Source organism: Hipposideros armiger, unplaced genomic scaffold (assembly GCF_001890085.2).
Source record: "Hipposideros armiger isolate ML-2016 unplaced genomic scaffold, ASM189008v1 scaffold_9, whole genome shotgun sequence".
NCBI classification, from domain to species: Eukaryota; Metazoa; Chordata; class Mammalia; order Chiroptera; family Hipposideridae; genus Hipposideros; species Hipposideros armiger.
Window position 1 is genome coordinate 5151784 of NW_017731359.1, and position 17704 is coordinate 5169487.

At 57.0% G+C, this 17704-nt stretch overlaps 2 protein-coding genes across 4 annotated transcripts in view; one reads left to right on the top strand and one right to left on the bottom strand.

Moving 5' to 3' along the window:
- Window positions 1-1125: 1125 nt before the first annotated feature.
- RIPOR1 (RHO family interacting cell polarization regulator 1) lies at window positions 1126-17355 on the bottom strand. 3 transcript variants are annotated; one of them, XM_019655756.1, is made up of 22 exons: window positions 17233-17355; window positions 9292-9418; window positions 9023-9175; window positions 8774-8852; window positions 8048-8071; window positions 7900-7953; window positions 7604-7756; window positions 7439-7502; window positions 7297-7340; window positions 7093-7218; window positions 6528-6676; window positions 6324-6453; window positions 4687-6240; window positions 4484-4605; window positions 3495-3627; window positions 3101-3236; window positions 2816-2977; window positions 2404-2562; window positions 2065-2261; window positions 1891-1974; window positions 1684-1774; window positions 1126-1541 (listed from the first exon to the last, which is right to left on the bottom strand). In XM_019655756.1, exons 2-22 carry the CDS (start codon window positions 9393-9395, stop codon window positions 1444-1446), a joined length of 3816 nt encoding a protein of 1271 aa, XP_019511301.1. In that variant the 5' UTR covers window positions 9396-9418; window positions 17233-17355; the 3' UTR covers window positions 1126-1443. The 3 variants fall into 3 exon arrangements, with proteins under 3 accessions (XP_019511301.1, XP_019511295.1, XP_019511287.1); XM_019655750.1 differs by lacking the exon at window positions 17233-17355 and adding an exon at window positions 10243-13659 and having other exon boundaries at window positions 4484-4602; XM_019655742.1 differs by lacking the exon at window positions 17233-17355 and adding an exon at window positions 10243-13659.
- AGRP (agouti related neuropeptide) overlaps window positions 14091-17704 on the top strand; it is a 41301-nt gene continuing 37687 nt past the window's right edge. The window contains exon 1 of the mRNA XM_019655786.1: window positions 14091-16559. The gene's annotated coding sequence lies outside the window, so the exon portion shown is untranslated. The remainder of the gene's footprint in view (window positions 16560-17704) is intronic.

Here is a 17704-nt window from a genome sequence, read left to right on the forward strand (position 1 = left end):
TCTTCATATACAGATCTAAACACTGGGGGGGTCGGGTGGGGGGCAGGGCTCCCTGGGGATCTGGGTCACCCCCCCTCCCCCCACTGCCAGGGGGAACTCTTGGCACCTCTTTGGCTTTTCCTGAGCGCAGGCACACACATTTTCCCCAGTGTATCACACTGCTATGCTGCCACCACAGGCACAAAGAGTGGGCTGAGGGAATGGGGAAGGCCCTGCCTGTGCAGTCTCCCTTGCCCCTGGACAATGAAAGCTCTGGAGGGAGAGGAGAAGGGTGGAAGGCCTATTTCTCCATCCTTGGGTGTGGGCCTCCCTCAAGCCCTCCTTAGAACAGGCCTGCCATCCTGCAATCCACCCCACCCTCATGTTCCTTCCATAGAACTCTTAGCTTTCTGGGGTTAACATACTCACGTGCCACACAGCTCTGGGGGGAAGTGAACCCTCTCCCTGGAGTCCTGCTTCCCAAAGCAGAACAGGTCAGTCAGCTGTGGGGGGGCCATGGAGTTCAGTCAGGTTTGTTATTACAGAGAGGAGGCAGCTCAGAGAGAGGAGGGACTTGCTGTTTAGGGTCACAGGGCAGTCAGTTGGGTCTCCTGCCTCCCAGGCCCTAGCTCTTACCCTCTACAAGGATCTCTTACTAGCGAGCCCTCGAGCTCCTAGCACTCAGCCCCCTCTGCAGGAGGCTGCCAAGGCAGAGGGGATGCCCCAGGAGCCTGGCATTCTGATGGGGTTCTGCTGCCTCCTGGTGGCCAGAAGCTCCAGCTACCACCATGCCTTGTTTTCCTGCCTGTTTCTTCCTCTTTGCCTCCTGGCAGCAGGGAGCTCAGCTGCTGGGGAGCCACTGGCACCTTTGGTCCTTCTCTAGGCCAACTCCACGGTTTGGGTCCCTAGTTTCCAGGCCCAGGGCATGCCCAGCCTGCAGGCTGGGCCTCCTTAGTAACACCCCACCACGCTTTTCCTCTGCCCTCCAAGCCCACTTCCAGCCTTTGGGTTCTCTTCCACCTGGATTTCCAGGACAAAAGCACACGCCATTGTCACGGTTGGAGTATGGACACATTAGTGTCAGGAAGGGCCACAGGCAAAGGGTGCTGGAGCCAGAGGGTCAGGAGTGCACAAGGTCAGGCCATATAGGAAAGGCATTTTGCTTTTTTATTTTCTGTAAAACTCTGTAAATAAAATACAAAACCAAGGGATGTGGTGGGGCAGAGGCAGGATGGCCGGGCCTGGGACACTGATTTGTGGCAAGTGTGCTGAGCTGAGGCTGGGAGGCACTTGACTGCAGGCACTGACTACCAACCCCAAGGGCAACAGAAGAATATATTAGATTTTCATTGATAGGAATCTGTGGGGGAGGGGTGTCTGGAGCCGGCCGTCACCCTCCCTGCCAGTGCCTGGTGAGCCCTGAAAGTGGGGGGAAGGTGCACTGGGAGCTGGTGGGTGGGGAGTTTAGAATGCTGTGCTGGCCATGCTGCCGGGCCCAAAGATTCGGGGCAGGGCATCCAGTGACTCCTCTAGCCGTCGATGGGCAGACTGTCCCTCTTCCCCTGTAATGGGTAAGGATGGGGTAAGGAGTGGCCCTAGTCCCACCCAGTCCTCCCACCCTTACTCCCATCCCTTACCCCTACTCCTATCAGCCAAAATGTCCCAGAACCCTACTCGACCCTATCTCCCATCCCCCAGACTCACCACACTGCTGCAGGCTCTGCCGAGCAGCTTCCCTCACAACTTCTGTGTCCGTTTGGCACAGGTACACCAGGGGCTCAATGCCCTCAGGAGCCTACCAGGGGAGGAAGCACTGAGGTGAGCCCAGTGGAGCAGGTGAGAAAAGCCTACAGCCCAGGGCTGGGGGAACCAGGAGGGGAGACAAAGAGTGGGTGGGTTGGCAGGTGTCACCTTGATGCAGCCCAGGGCCAGGCAGCCAGCCACTCTCGTCTGCACATCGTCATCCTCAAGTTGATCCAGGAAGCACAGTAGGGCCTGGGTAAGGGTGAGAGAGCAGATTTAACCAGACACTGGGAGCTTGGTATCCCGGCCTTTGCCTTCAAGGGAACCCTGCCCAACGCTCACCCTTTCCCTGAAGGCAGGGCCCAGTGACAGGCTCCGGAGCTGGGTGCTAACAGCAGCCATGACCTTATTGTTGCCATGGACGAGCAGGGAGCTGAGGGCCCGAAGCCCATCCCTTCGCAGTCGCCCCTCAGGTGCCAGCCTCAGGGCCTTGAGCACAATAGCCTGATCATCTGAGTTCAGATTCCGCACCAGTAACACTGAAAGAAGGAAGAGGGGCTTGGAACAAGGTAGCAGGGCAAGGATCCTCCTGGGGTGGGATCTTTTGTACACTCATGTCATCCTCCCCTTAAGACCCACCCATAGGGTCAGGCCACTTTGTGATCAAGGTCACTGCCTTACCTTCCTCAGCGGTCTCGGTCACATAGGCCTCCATAGAGGGGCTGTCCAAGGTTTCCACATAACTCCAGAACTGGAAGACGGTTAGCTGCTCTCCAGGGCCTGGCTGGGGCCTCCTGGGCAGCTTCTGCCCCAGGGCATCCTCCAGGAACTTGACACACACTGTGGGAGGCAGTGCCACAGGCCTCAGGGTTTAGATGAACTCAGGCCCTTTGAGGGAAGAGTTCTCCCACCCCAAGCTCAGGTCCAGGGGCCCCTGTTCTAACCCTACCCATCTGGGTCCTCTTGCACAAACCTTTGCTATTTCTTCCCCTTGCTCAGCTCAGCATGTGTGTGGGCTGAACTGGCTTTCCCTGAGGTCCCATCACTGGGAATCTGAGAAAGGGCAGAGGGGGCAGGTAGGCAGCCCACTCACCAGCCTCGGCTAAGCCTGGCTGGCGTAGGGAGAGACGGGCACCGTACTGATTGCAGAAGGTGAGGAGCACCCTCTCCACAGAGCAGATGAAGGGGCTGAGTCCCTCTGTGCAGTGGTCCCAGAAGGTCAGGAAGCCGGGTCGAGAGGCCGAGAACTGCACCACTGTGAGGAGGTGCAAGGAAATGTTAGCAACAGAGCAGAAAAGTGGGCAGACATGTGTAGATGGGGGAGGGCAGGGGAGGAGCTTCAGGGCCAACACCAAGCCACAGCCCACAGGGTCTTTACCTTCCTGGGCTGAAGTAACAGGGATTTCCCATCGCCTGCTAAGCTCGCATACTGCCTCAAGCACTCGGGCCTCTCGCAGCAGCCGCTCCAGGGCCCATGCCTCCTGACAGCGCAGGGGCCCAAATGTGCCCAGTTTCTGGAGAATGGGGGGGGCAAGAATGGGGGGGCTCAGACCTCAAGGTACAGCTTGGGGAGGTTGGAGCCCAGGGACTACAAGTCCCAGCATGCATTAGGAGAGGTTGGGGGGAAGCCAGAGTGTAGGAGGTGTTCCATTCTGTAAGAGCCAGATACCAGGGACCAGGGGCATTGGGGAGTGGAATTCAGAGGAAGCGTGGAGGGCTCCCTATGGTAAAAGGATATAAAGGGTGGGTGAGGGGAATACCACTAGCCTCACCAGCAGGAGGCGGCTGCAGTGGTACAGGTGCTGGACCAAGGCAGTGTCCAGAGCTGGACATTCTGTGCTGAGGGGGCGAGCAATGGATGAGTCGAGGCTGTCCTCTGCCCCAGGCTCCAGGCTGCTTGGGGGCCTGAAAGAAAAATGAGGTCAACTACCCCAGAGGCACATATCACCATCTGGCCACCAGTGTATTTTTATTAAGTTCCCCCATCCCAGAAGGGAAGAACAGATGATGGATAAGACAACAGACAATGGGTAAGTTCACAGAGGTCTTCCAGGAGGAAGGGGCTGAAATGAGCAGGTGTTAGCAGGGGTCTCCAGTGACTGTCTGCCCTGTGCCACCTCCAGCTAGGACTGCTGGGACTTCCGGGGTTTCCAGGGCTGGGATGGGTGGGAGTAGGGTTGCAGGTGGGATGGTCTACGGCATGTGGAGTGCAAGGGGTTATGGCCCAAGGGGCGCAGGGCACAGGGCCATAACCTGGGCAGCAGCAGCAGGAGGAGGGGCCAGGCATGACCCTCACCTGGGAATTGGCAAAGGCTGCTCTGAGACAGACAGCTGAGAGGCCGGGCTCTTTGGGACAGCCAGGGCTGAGACAAAAAGGGTTGATGCTGGGGGACCCAGAGTGCATGGGGAGACCTTGAAAAGGCTCATTCATAGGGTAGGTCCAAGGTGAGGCCAAGGGAGAGAGGAGGAACTAGAGGCTCATGAGCTAATGGGGACCGGCAGGGGAAGCAGACATTGCTGGAACTAGGAGGAGGGTGGTCAGAAGCACTGGGGATACAGATGAGATTGGAAACATGAGAAGTACATGGGAGGGGAGAACACAGAGGCTCCACCAGCAAGTCCATCCCCTCCTGTCCACTTCCAGTCTTGCTGCTTTCCTCATGTGCTCAACCCGGTCCCACCTCACCTGTTCCCCTTTCTCACCTTACTCCTTCACCTGGCATTCACCTCACCTCTTCCCCCTCAGCTAGTCCCATCTTACCTGTCCCCAGGACCATCATTGTCTTCATCTTCATTCTCATTGAGGAAGCTGAAGCTCTCCAGGGCATGCTCCACAGTGATGCTAAGACTGGAGGCCCGGCTGCGAGTAAGACCTTGTCTCTGCTGGGGTTGTGAAGGGAGTCAGAGCTGCTGCCACTGCCTGGCTGCCCCTGTGCTGCCCCAGTCCAGCCCAGCCCTCCTTACCATGAGCAGACTCTCCAGCCGGGTCACCTCCTGCTCCAGGCCCTGCAGCTCAGGAAACTGGCCACGATAATCATCTAGGGCAGCCATTAGGGCCCCCAGTGCCTCCTCCAGCCTCCTGTCTCCAGCCCCTTCAGCTGCCCCTAAAACTGGAGCCTGGGCAGCCATGACCAGGCTAGGGTCGGAAGGCTGGGGCACAGGGGCTGGGGATGAGGGAGAGGGGCTTGGGCTCTTAAGGATGGGCTCTGGGGGGTCTGGGGAAGGGCTTTTGAGGGGTTCCCAACTGGTACTGGCAGAACTTGGGGAGGAGGTGCTTGGGGCTATAGGGTCTGCTTGAGTATAGGCAGTGGAAGCTGGGTGGCCACAGGACAGGGGGTCAGTGCCTGGGAGGGTGGGGTCTGTGTGTGCAGAGGAGCTGGGGAGCATAGCAAGGTCTAGAGAAGTGGAAGGGCTTACACTTATAAGGGTGGGGCTTCTGGTGGTCTGGACTGGGCCCTTAGCATTGGGGGTAGGACTTGTAGTGGTGGGAGTTGAGATCTTGGCTTTGTCAGTAGGGCTTGCAGTAGTGTGGGTGGGGCTCGCAGTAGTGTGGGTGGGGCTCGCAGTAGTGTGGGTGGGGCTTGTGGTATGGGTGAGGCTTGTGGTGGGCTGGGCCGGGCCCGTGGCACTGTGGGTAGGGCCTGTAGTAGTGAGGGTAGAAAGCATGGGCTTGATGGTGGGGCTTGTGACAGTACTTGTCAGATTTGTGACAGTGTGGCTGGGGCTTGTGGTGGTCTGGACTGGGCTTGTAGTGCTAGGGGTAGGACCTTCAGTAGTGAGGGTAGAAAGCATTGGCTTGTGGGTGGGACTTGTGGGAGTCTCGCCTAGGTCCATGGCACTAGGGGTAGGGTCTGTAGCAGTGAGGGTGGAGGGCTTGATCTTGTGGGTAGGGCCTGTGGCAGTGTGAGTGAGGCTTGGAGTACTGCTGGTAGGGCTTATGGCACTACAGGTAGAGCTTATAGTGGTGTAGGTGGGGCCTGGCAGTTCAGGAGAGCTAGAGTCTGTGGCCTTGTGAAGTGAGTCTAGTTGTACAGGTGGAGTGGGCTCTGTAGATGTACGGGCAGGATCTGTTGTACTGAGAGTGGGGCTTGTGACAGAATGGCCAGGATCCAGGGCAGGAGGGACAGGACCAGGGTGCTCCCCATGGGTAGGATTTGGGTGTGTAGATGGGCTAGGTCCCTGGCTTTCTAGGTCCTTAGCCTCTACTGAAGCCTCAGCCAAGGCAGCATCCACACTGGCCTCACTGATGTGGCTCAGAGTCCGGCTGTAGGGGGCATGCCCATTGGCCAGGGCTGGGGCCATGGCCCCCTCGTCATCCATGGGCCCAGAGGTGAGGGTCTCAGGCCTACGAAAGGCAACTTGGATGGGCAGAGGCTCAGGCTGTTGCACCAAGGGCCTGGGGGCTGAGGCGTGGCGGGCAGTGCCCGAGAGCTGTGGGCTGGATGAATCATCTGAAGATTCGGATGACAGGGACCACGCTGTCCCATTCTCCAGCTCCTCCTGCCGCCTCAGCATGTTCTGGGAGAGAAGAAAGGGCATTTCGGGACCATCCCCAAGGAACCCCTAGCAATGATGTGGCCTGAGCCTGGGTTGTGACTCACATAGAAGGCCTGCTCCCGAAGCGAGGGTGTGTCTGGCGGGCTCTGGCTATAGGTGGAGAAGCGCTTGGTGACTGTGGAGGCTTTGTTGACAGTAGAAGCAGCTGAAGGCTGGTCATCCTTGTCGAAGGGGCTGGGGAGGGAAGATGCCGTTAGCAGGTGCTACAAGCCCCTGGACCTGTCCCCAAGTCCCTCAGTCCCACCAACCTCCAGGTGACTTCCAGGCTGAGCTTGATGGTGCCGAGGTCATTGATGTCCACAGCCACAACCTGGGGTAGGGCAGCGAACAGGTCCTTGGTCTCGCAGGAGACACTGCCAACAATCACATGGTTGGCCAGGCCCTTTAGCTCTGTCACCTGTAGTCAAGAATGCATCATGGGGTCATAAGGGTGTGGGGATCATGAGATTATGGAAGATCAGAGGTCTGAATTTGCATAGAGTTATTTGATCGTCACGGGGTCATGGAGCCATGAGGAGGCTGCAGGGATTGGAGTTCTCTGGGAAATGAGGCCATGGAAGACTGAAGCACCCTGGGAACATGGGGATCACAGAGGTCTGAGTTTGTAGAGTCACTGAGGTTGTGAAGGTAACAATCTTTTGGGAGTTCAGGGGGTCAAACAGTTATAAGGTCAGAAGGTCACAGGGTCACATATTCACAGGGCCATGGAGCCAGGCGAGGGTCATAGAGGTAAGGGTCTCAGGGTCATGAGGGGTTCTCAGGGTCATGGAGTCACAGGATCGTGTGTCCTGTGGTCCTGGGCAGAGGCATTACCTTGATGGACAGGAATTCCGTAAGCAGAGGAAGAAAGACGGTTTCTTCACTGTCCCACACCTGTTTTCCACTACCCTCAATGCGGCCCCGCAGTTTCCAGCGCTGACGCCCATATTTCATGCAAATCTAGGGGAACAGGTAAGATAAGACAGCTTTTGATGTTACGACCCTGACATCCCAGCCCTTCCCTGTACATCCTCATACCTCATATTGATCGCCCACACACAGCCTGGCGAAGCCAGCCAGCCCTGGGGATGGGGGGAGAAGGAGATGAGCCATGTTGAGGTAGGGGTCTCAAGCACACACTTCCCTCTTCCCAGACCAGTCTGCCTCCACTACTCAGTACCTTTCATCCGGAGATGGAACTCGCCCAGCTGTGCCTCCAGCTCACTCTCCAGCAGACACATGCTCTAGGAGGGATGGGCAAGGACAGGAAGGGGTCAACAACCAGTCCCGTCTCACCAACTCTGCCATACCCTGTGCCTCTGCCTCATGAGCACCCATCCCTCACCTCTGTGTACTCTCGATGCCCCCGAGTGGCCTCAGCCAGGCTGTCCCGAGCCTCGCGGCTCCCTGGGGACCCGGTGCTATAGGCACGGACCATGTTGTAGGCACCATCCCGGAGACGCCGCTGGACGCAGTATGCCTCATACAGCTCGTCAATCTGGCAGGTGAGTGAAGTGACAGTGGGGGAATTGATCGACTCACTACTGGGGTTGCTCACCCAGGGCCTAGCATCCCCCCATCCCCCTAAGATACCCAATCTCCCACCCCATACCACATGCACATATGCATGCTACTATATACCTTGCTGGCATGGAACTCCAGCCGTCGCAGGAAGCGTTCAATGGACTTGACTTGCTGGGGGAGAGGTGTGTCAGGAGGAGCTAGGGCCCAGGGCCCTTTAACCTCCCCATGAGCCAACCTCTTCCAACACCATTCGCTATACACTCACCTTGTCCAAGTCATACAGGAAGCCCTGCACGGGGAGATGAGAGGGGGCACTTAGGAGTTATGGAAAGTATTCCAGTAGGGCACTTGCCCATCCAGACCCACCTAGCTCCTCCCCTTCACACCACAGTCCACAGCCACTCCAGTCAAGGCAGGGATTGACCCACCTTCCCACATGCCTGGCCTTTGGTAGGTGCTGGTTACATACATCTGGTCCTCAAGACCCCTCCAGTATCCCTCCCTGTACCTTTTCCCTGGGGTCCCTCCCCTGGCCCACTTCCTTTCCTGCAAACCCTAGGAAGTGAGCTCTATGCCTCTTCATGCATGGTTCCCTCTATGAGGGAACTCCTATTCACCCTTTAAGACCCAGCAGAAGTGTTTCCTCCTCTGGGAAACCCTGAGCTGTTACCCAGGAAGAACCATGGCTCTTCCCTCAGTACCAGTACAATATAATTTCTTGTTGTTCATGTCTGTGGGGGTTTGACCCACCCCACTGGAAGCTCCCATGGGCAGGCACTGGGTCCCAGGCAGAGAGTGTGCACAGACTGGAAACTGTGGGGATAGAAATCCCCTAGCCTTTCCTGATATCCTCTTTTCTAAATAGTTACACCTGGACTAAGTCACCCCAGAAAACAGCCCTGATGTCACCCAGCACTGTCCCTGCCTAATCCCCCACACCACAAGGGCAAAGAGCATTAGTCCAGGGCATCCATGCCAACCCTTTGCTCACCAGGCGGGAATTCCTCTTGGATTCCCTTATCTGAACCTGGAGTTTCTCCTGCTCCTGCTGGTGTACCTCCAAATAGGCCCTGGGGAAAGGGATGACAACAAGAATTAACTTACCTCTGCAGCCTCTAAGCTGCCCGGGGTGGGTACAGGCAGTGGAGAGAGGGTGTGAGGCTAGGGAAGGTTCCCACTAGCAGAAAAGGGGATGGGGGCTCAGGTACCTGGGATGAGGCATTGGGAGGGAATTGCTTACGTCAGGCCCCGCTTGAGCGCAGCGTACACAAGGTCCAGCCGCTCAGGCTGTGGGATCTTGGGGGCTGGGTGCGCCACAGAAAACATCCTGGACACTAGGGAGAGCGCTGGGGGCTTCCGTGGGGGTCCCGGAGGGCTGAAGGCAGGGAAGCTCCTGAAGAAGAGGTTGCACTCAGAAAGGGGTAAGAAGGAGTCCCCCAAACTCTCACTGCACACCCAGCTCCAACCCGATCAGAATCTCTTCCCCATCAGCTCCCCTCTTCTGCATACCTGGGCCCCCGCTCGTGGCTGCCGAGGACGCCTGCGAAGGACTGGCTCCTACTGACCCGGGCGCTGAGCAGGCGACGCTGCGGCCGCACCGACAGGGACATCATGGAATGAGTCCGCGCGGGGCTCCCTGGGGGTGGCGAGGGCGGGTATCCAGCGCCAGTCGGGCCCTTGAAGCCCCCTCCCCGTGGCCCGGCCTCCGTATCTAGTCCTGCCGGACACGGCCTGACGCTGGGAGTCCAAGCCTGCCTGCCCCGGCACTAATGACAGGGAGGCCGCGGGTGACTCGGCCTCGGACTCAGCGTGGCCTCAGCTCGGCCCCCACTTCCTGCAGAGGTGCAGGCTCCGCCTGCTGCAAGGGGCAGGAAGGGGGGTCGCGCAGGGACCCTCCCCGGGCTGGGAAGGGGCAGGAAAGGGGCGGGTCGCGCGAAGAATGTGCGGAAGCGCCTGTTTACCAGGGGCGGGGCGGGCTCCCTAACCCTGCCCCTGACTTCCCCGCAAAGTGGACCAGGAGCTCCGCGCCCGCACCCAGAGAGGCCGCTGGAGGTCACCTGGCGGGGCGGGGTGCAGGCTTTGAGCTCAGCGGAGCTGCCCGACAGGCCCGGCCGGCGCGGGTTTGGTTCCCGCGATCCGCCCGCCGCGGGTAAGCTGCTCCCCTCCAACCCCCACCGGCTCCGAGGCGTCCGGACGCCAGAGCCCTCCCGGCGCCCAGAGCCGGGGGATTCCCAGAGTGGGGGGCAGTGGCGAGAAGTGCCCCGCCCCCTTCACTTTCCTGTGGCTCGGACCTGGAAACTGAGTCATAGACAAACGCCTTCGCCCGCGCCCTTATCAGGAAGGGATCCTCCGCAGACCCCCACCCCGCTCCCGCGAAATACGCTCCCCTGGCCCCCAGAATCAGGCCTGCACCCTCTGGAGCCAGTCCCGGAGTCTTCGCAGCCCCAGGCCGGGTCCTACCTTTCTTCTTGGCGCTCATGGTAGGTCCAGGACAGCCCCCCACCCCCCGCGCTTGTCCCCTGAGTCCCCGCCGGCCCAGGGCCACTCGGTGCCGGCCTGGCTGGGCTCCGCGCTCACTCCTAGAGACTGTGGCTCCAGCTTCAGCTCCTCCAGGCGCCGCCCCCCGCCCAGTTCCTGCCGCCTGACTCAGCCCGCCGGGATGGGGCGGGACCGGCCTGACCAGGGGGGCACCCGGGCCTCGGCCTGCCCGGCCTTTGGGAGGGGTGACTGAGGGTTCCCCTTGGGGAGAGGACTGACAAGGATCTTCTCGGCTGGGGTCAGGAGTTGAGTGCGGCGGTGAATATGGGGGGATAAATAGCATGAGGACACCGTATGGTGGCTGGATTGGGTGCGCTTAGCATAGGGGGCTCATAGAGTGGCTGTTGAGGGGTGCTGAGAGAGGGCTAAACAGAGGGCTGAGAGTTGGGGTTCTGAGTGTGAAGGCTAGCGAGTGGGGCCTGAGAGAGTAGAAGAAAGGACTGGGGTGCTGAAGGACTGTGCCAATGAAGGTGCTAAGCATGAGAGATGGAGGTCAACAAGAGAAAGGGTCTAAAAGTGTGGGATTGGATCAATCCCATATTATTTGTTGCCCAGAGACGGAAGAAGAGAAGGAACTGGATGCAGAGTCCCACAGCCCCATGCACGACCCCCACAGATAGGGTGCTCGGTCTCGCCATTCCCCCCTCCCTCCTCAGACCCCAGGATAGAGGACTTGCTGTCCAGCCAGGGCTTCCTCTAGCAGGAGCTGTATTCTAGGGCGGAGGCCCATCCTTCTCGTCCCCAGCTCACATGGGCTGAATCTCCTTGGTGTCAGCCCTTTCCCCTGAGTCTCTCCCTTGAATATCCCTTGTCCACCTCTAGCCAGGATAGAGGCCACCATACCTAGGGTCCACTGGGCACCCCATCCCTTTGGAGGGGCTCAGTACTCCCCCCACCCCATAAACACTTCTCCTTGATGTTCAATTCTGTTGCACCGGGCTTATTTTCTCCCCAAGAGGCTGGGGTGGGCCCAGGGTGTGCATTTCCAACAAGCCCACCAGCCCCCTACAATCCAGATGCCGGATGTCCAAGGACACCAGTTTGAGAAATGCTATCCTCTCCTTCCTCCTTGAAAACTGGGTGCTATGCACCCTACACTGGCAACTATGCATTCAGTAAATTGCCCGCCCAACATTGGCCTATTGCATCCTTTAGCTAACCCCCATGGGAACACCCCAGCCTTTTCACTTGGCTCTGGAATGCCCCTTTCCCAAATCATAACCACATGGACTACAACCTTCAGGCTCTCTCCATCACCCCCACCTCACCTGCCTTCTACCTGAGACCTCTTGGGTTCTCAGCTCATTTATTCAACTATTCACTGAATGACAAGCATGTGCCAGTCACTGGAGATACAACTCAGAATTGCAGACACCACCCTGCATAGAGCTCACAATCCGCCTCTGCTTCCTTTTTCTCTGCCAGCTCCCTCCTACCTTCTCTTCCCTACCTTCCCTGCACACCCTTCTCCCTAGCCTGTCTCTACGGCCATGACTCCATCACTCGCCTGCTGCTAATATCCCCCAGCACTCTGCACCTCTCTCATACCTGGCAGAAACCAGCCCTGGGCAACCTAGCTCTCTGCTTTCTCTGCACCTGCACATAGGCTGGTGGGAGATGCCAGAGGTCTGGGCCCAGCAGCTGGACTAGAACAACAACAATTCTCAACCTTAGCCAGACTCTCGTTTCCCATGGGGGAAATCCTTAGTTGTGTCCTAGTCATCTCTCTCCCTTCTCATAGAAGATGATGAGTGTTTCAGACACTCTCCACGAGCCTCAAACAAGCTCAAGTCACTCCCCCATAAAAAGTGAAAACAACCCTAGAAACTACCCAAAAAAGAATGAACCATGTACAACTACAAGCAACAGTATGGATTAATCTTAAAGACATGATGTTGAATGAAAGAAGCAGGATCACATAGAGGACATATGTATGATTCCCTTAATAGGAAGTTCAAAAACAGGCAAAACACATCTATGGTGATAGAAGTCAAAATAGTGGTTACCCTTGGGAATAGTAACTGGAAGGGGGCACAAGGGGGCTTCCAGAGTGCTGGTAATGTTCTATTTCCTAATCTGGGTTCTATTTCACGATCCTATATGGGTGTGTTCCCTTGTGAAAATGGATCAAGCTGTACCAATGAGGACATGTACCCTTTCTGTATGTATATTATATTTCAATATAAAGTTGACTTTAACTACAAAAAGAAATGACCCCTCTGTGGACCCTGTTGGGCCTTCACTCCATTTGGCCCTTTCAGAGTCAAGTTTCTAGAAGACATGTCTACCTCCATTTTCTCTCCACACCCACCCATTCCTCTTCCCATCCTGGACCGCCTTTCACACCCATTACTCCCCTGATTGGTCTGGAAGAGGTCACCAGTGCCTCCCTGTTGCTGAATCCAGTGTCCAATGTTTTGTTCGTATCCCACTTGTTCTCAGTAAAGCTTTTCACTGTGGGGCTCTCTTCCTCTTCCTTGAACCCTTCCTTCCCTTGAAATTCAAGAGGCACCATGCCCCTGCTTTTCCACCTATCTCTCTGGCTGCACATCTTATTTTCCCACAGAGGATCTGTCTTTCCATCCCCAAGTGGGCCTCATTCTCCCTGCCCTTGGGCTGTGTACACCTCCTACAGTACATGCCATCTAAATGTTGCCAGCTTCCTTATCTCTCCCTTGCCCAAACTGTTCTTCTGAGCACCAGGCCTGTATATCCAACTGCCTAACTGTTGCCTCCGCAGAAGCTGAACAACAATGCAGTGGGCTATTAGGGATGTGCTGAGTTTGAAGTCCTCAAACTGAATTCACCTCCTCAAACCTGACTCTCCCCAGTCTTAACCTCTCCACGACAGCCCCATCATCTATTTACCCAGGTTTTTAAGACAAACTAGGAGCCATCCTGGATGCCTCAGTCTCTGTTACCCTCCACATCCACTGAGCCACCCACTCCTGCCATCTCTGGATCCTGCCCCCTCACCTCCACTCTCCACAGCTAGAATTCAGGTCCAAGCTGTCACTATTACCTAGTACCCTACAGCAGCTTCCTAATGTACTCCCTGTCTCTACTCTAACCCACAATGATCCATTCTCTATTCAATAACAACATTGCTCTTAAAATTCCATTCACCTGACAATGTCAAAAGCTGTGCTTTATCATGTGCTTTCTATAGGCCAGACACTGTGCTTAATTAACAAACATTTAATTCTGGCAACAACCCTATGGGGTAAGTCCTTAGCCCCATCTCACAGATGAGAAACCTGAAGCTAATTGGCTATGTGACCTTGGGTAAGACATTTCTTCACCCTTTTGGGCTTCAGATACCTATCTGTTAAATTATTATAATAATAGTAATAATAATAATAATAATAATAATAATAATAATAATACCAACAATTATCTCACAGGGCTATTGGGGAGATAAAATGAGATAGTTATACATTGGTTTGCAAGCATAATTCATTCCGGAAACAAACTACTCGTATTGCAAGACATTGCTCGTTTACCACGTTAAAATGGATTAGAAATGTTTGCTTGTCTTGCAGAACACTCGCAAACCATGTTACTCACAATCCAAGGTTTTACTGTACTTCCCTCTAGAGCAGCGGTTCTCAACCTGTGGGTCGCGACCCCTTTGGGGGGCGAACGACCCTTTCACAGGGGTCACCTAAGACCATTGGAAAACAAAAAGGTATTTACATTACGATTCATAACAGTAGCAAAATTACAGTTATAGAGTAGCAACGAAAATAATTTGATGGTTGGGGGTCACCACAACATGAGGAAATGTATTAAGGGGTCACGGCATTAGGAAGGTTGAGAACCGCTGCTCTAGAGGGAATGTTTAGGGGAAGGAAGAATTGTATGTGGGGTAGGGAAGTTGGGGTGGACACATTACCTCAATGTAAGCAAGCACACAACAAATATTAACTGCTGTTATTAACAATTATTAATCTGTCCAAGATTACACAGCTGGTAAATGGTAGGGACAGGATTCAAACCAGGCAGTCTGACCTCCAGACTCTAAATCTTTAAGTCCCTTTATTCTGACTTTTGTGAAACATCCGTGAGTAATACCCTGCCCCAAAGATAAAGTCCAGACTCTCTAATGTGACCCACGATACTCTGTCCCTTCCCTCATATACTTTCAACCACTCCTTTCCTCACAGTCCCGTGCTCCCCGACATGATCTTTATGTTCCAGCTACCAAAACCCTCTCTCAATACCTGCAAGGCATTTGAGCAGCAGCCCCCATTGCTCCTATACCCTCTTCCCACTATCCTACCCTGACCAGCTTCCTCTCTTCTTTCAAGTCTTACCCTATGACTTCTTCTGCCAGGAAGCCTGCCTGGGGTTGGTTCCCCCTTTTAGGCGTCTCATGGCTTCCTCCCTCTGATTGTTGAGGTCACATAACTAGGTTGTCAGTTCTCCTTTAGTGTCTGTCTTCCAACCAGACTGTGAACTCTGAGGACTAGAGCCTGTCTGCTTGGCTCACTACTGTACTCTCTGGGCCTGCACCAGGGCGATGAGGAAGGGGGGAGCTGAGTATGAGTGAGGGGGTGGGGGTCTGAGTGAACTGGGCTGCCCAGACACAGAAACAGCAGATCCTGAGCTGTTGGAGGGGTAGATTTCAAATCTGGTCTACCCTAACGCCCCTACCCCACATACAAGTTTCCCTGTCTTTTCCCTACTTTCTGATTATATCAGCAAGTGGGGTTCTGCTCCCTGGGGATGGGGCAAGGCAGGGTTCCCCTGAGATTCTACAACTGAGTGGGTGGGATGGCTTCAGAGCAGGGTGATTGTCCCATCAATTTTCTCTGACTGGGGCTTGGCTGCCACCGACCCCCTAGTCCCACAGGGAACCAGGATGTATAACTCTTGGTCCAGACTGCTCCCAAATGACCATCAGAATACCCATCTGAGTGACCATTTCAGGGGGTGAATAGGCAGGATAGCCCCTGCTGTGGGGGAGGGAAAGAACTGAACCCCTTGAGCTAAGGAAGACGGTCCACCTGAACTTCAGGTGAAGGTTGGCTAGTAAGAGCCAGAGGACTCTCTGGACTCAAGCCAGCCCTGAAACCTGTTCTGGACATGGGAATGAACCCAGGTTCCAAAGGTGATGGGGCCTGCAGCACAGCCAGCTAGGGGCAGCTGGCAATGTAACTATAGCCATCTGCATGGCTCTAGATCCTGTGACCCCCAATGGCCCCAATACCCTCAATAGGCCAAGACTGCACTTGTGTGAGGCAGGAAGTCCCACCACTTGCACTTCCCAGTTCAGTGGTCACCTCGCCCTGGGAGTCACCGGGTCCAGCTCTACCCCGCTGCCCTGCAGACCCAGACTGAGGTAAACAAATGCTAAAAATAACACGGGCAAGGGGCGGTTGCAAGGGAGAGTGGGTCGCTCCTGAGCCTGCCCCTGTCTCCATGGCAACTGCCCCAAACCTGGCTGCTGATGTCATTCCGCAGCTGTGGAGGAGCTGCCTGGACCCCCACCCACCCCCGGAACCAGAACCAGGGGAGGCAACCAGGTAGCCTCACTTCCTGCTGGCCCCCTCCCTAGTCAGCTGGTCACATTCCCAAGCCTGGTGGCCTCCAATGGGCCAGGCTTGGCAGGGGCATGAGTCCCAGCTGCAGCAATGGGTTGCCCTGACTCAGCTGCACCCTTTTCGCCTGCTTTTCCACCCAGGGAGGACTCAGGCTGGAGCCCTGCGTGTTCCCCCCACCCCCCACTCAAGTCCAGGCCTCTCTCTCTGGCTGCTGCCCCCACAGGACCCAGGACCCAGAGCAAGGGTTGAAGTGAGAGCTAACTAAGCCAGGCCTCCTAGTCTTACTGGAGTACTTTGTACCTCACTCTCTGATTCTCATCTCCCCCACTATGCCACGGAGGTGGATAGTGTAATGCAAGAATTCAGATCTGGGTCTAATTCGCACCTCTCCCCAAACCAGCTGTGTGACCTTGAGACTATTACTTAACCTCCCTGGGCCTGCACCTGCCAGATTGTCATAACCCTCCTAAGAAGGCTGTGCCAGTGCTGAACGCTGCAGGCCTAGCTAGGGCAAGGCGCAGGGCACCGTTATTGTTATAGTAGACTGCACACAGTAGGTACTCAGCCAACCATCCTGGACACACATTAGGAGCAACAAAGTAGGACTGGCTGGGAAGGGTCAGTCCCAAAGGCTGGATTCAGGCCTCAGCCAGGAGAGGAAGACACAGGGTGCCGAGGCCGGACTTAGCCCTGGTGAGTAGCCCCTTCCTCAAACCAGTTCTGCAGGGTGCCCAGGGCTGGCTGCTAGTAGAGATATCACACCAGCCTCTCATTTCCAGGGACAGGGTCTGTTCCCCCACCGCGCCAGGGCGATCCTCTCGGGGTTCAGCAGAGCCAGGTTTGGGCGAAAAGCCCGACCCCAGGCCATGCTGGGCCACCTGGGGCTGGGCCCCAAAGCGGCTTAGGCCAGCCGGTGGGGCCGGAAAGATGAGCTCATCTTGGAGGCAGACTTGCACCCCTCATCGCCCCCTTCCCTTTCTAAGCTCAGCCTCCCCGGTGGCAAAGGCAGCGGGGGCTCCAGTAGAGCGATCGTGCCGGGGCTCAGGCTGCCGCCGAGGGCCCGCCCTCAGGCCTGGTCCACTTCAGAGCCTCAGGGCACCGGCCGCCTGGGCCTTGCTGTGGGAGGGAAGGAGGCAGCGCCGGGCGCGGCAGGCCCGGAGGCGGCGGCTTTTGTGGGGCGAAGCTGCGTCCTCCGCGCCCAGCGGGAAGGCAGAAACGGCACCGCGAGGCTGGGGTCCCGGGGATGGGGTAGGACAGGGCCGCAGCCGGGGTAACAGATCCGCGACCTACGGGCGGGCGCTGGCGGGGGAGGCACTGGAACCGACGCTCCAGCCCCTCGCCGGGCCAGCGGCCCCGGGACACTCACATGGCTGCGCTGGCTACGCGGACCTCGCGCTCTCCGTGCGCTCGTTGCTGCCCGGCCTGGTCGGTCGCGCCGCAGCTGCCGCTGTCTCCGCCGCCCGCCGCCGCCCCTCCCTGCACCCCGCCGCCCAGCCGCCCCGCTCCTCCCCCGGCCCACTGGGCCCCACCCCTTGCGCTCCCGCAGTTCGGGCACCCCTGGAGGCGCCCGCGGCTCGCTCCGCCCTCTTGGGTAACAGAGCGGCCGGTGGCCGGCGGAGCCCACCAGCTTGCGGGTAGGCGGGACCCTGGAGGACGCGACCGCGGCAGCAGCGCTAGGGATCCGCGGGAACAGGGCGGCTTTCCCGGAACGGGTCGCAATGGCAGTCCCATTCCTTCCCACGCAGACCCCAAAACTGGGTTCGTGGTAGAGCCCCGCTTGCCCGTCTCCTCCTCAGATTCCGTGGCCTCTAGAGACCTTTTAGCCCCCCCCCCCCCCC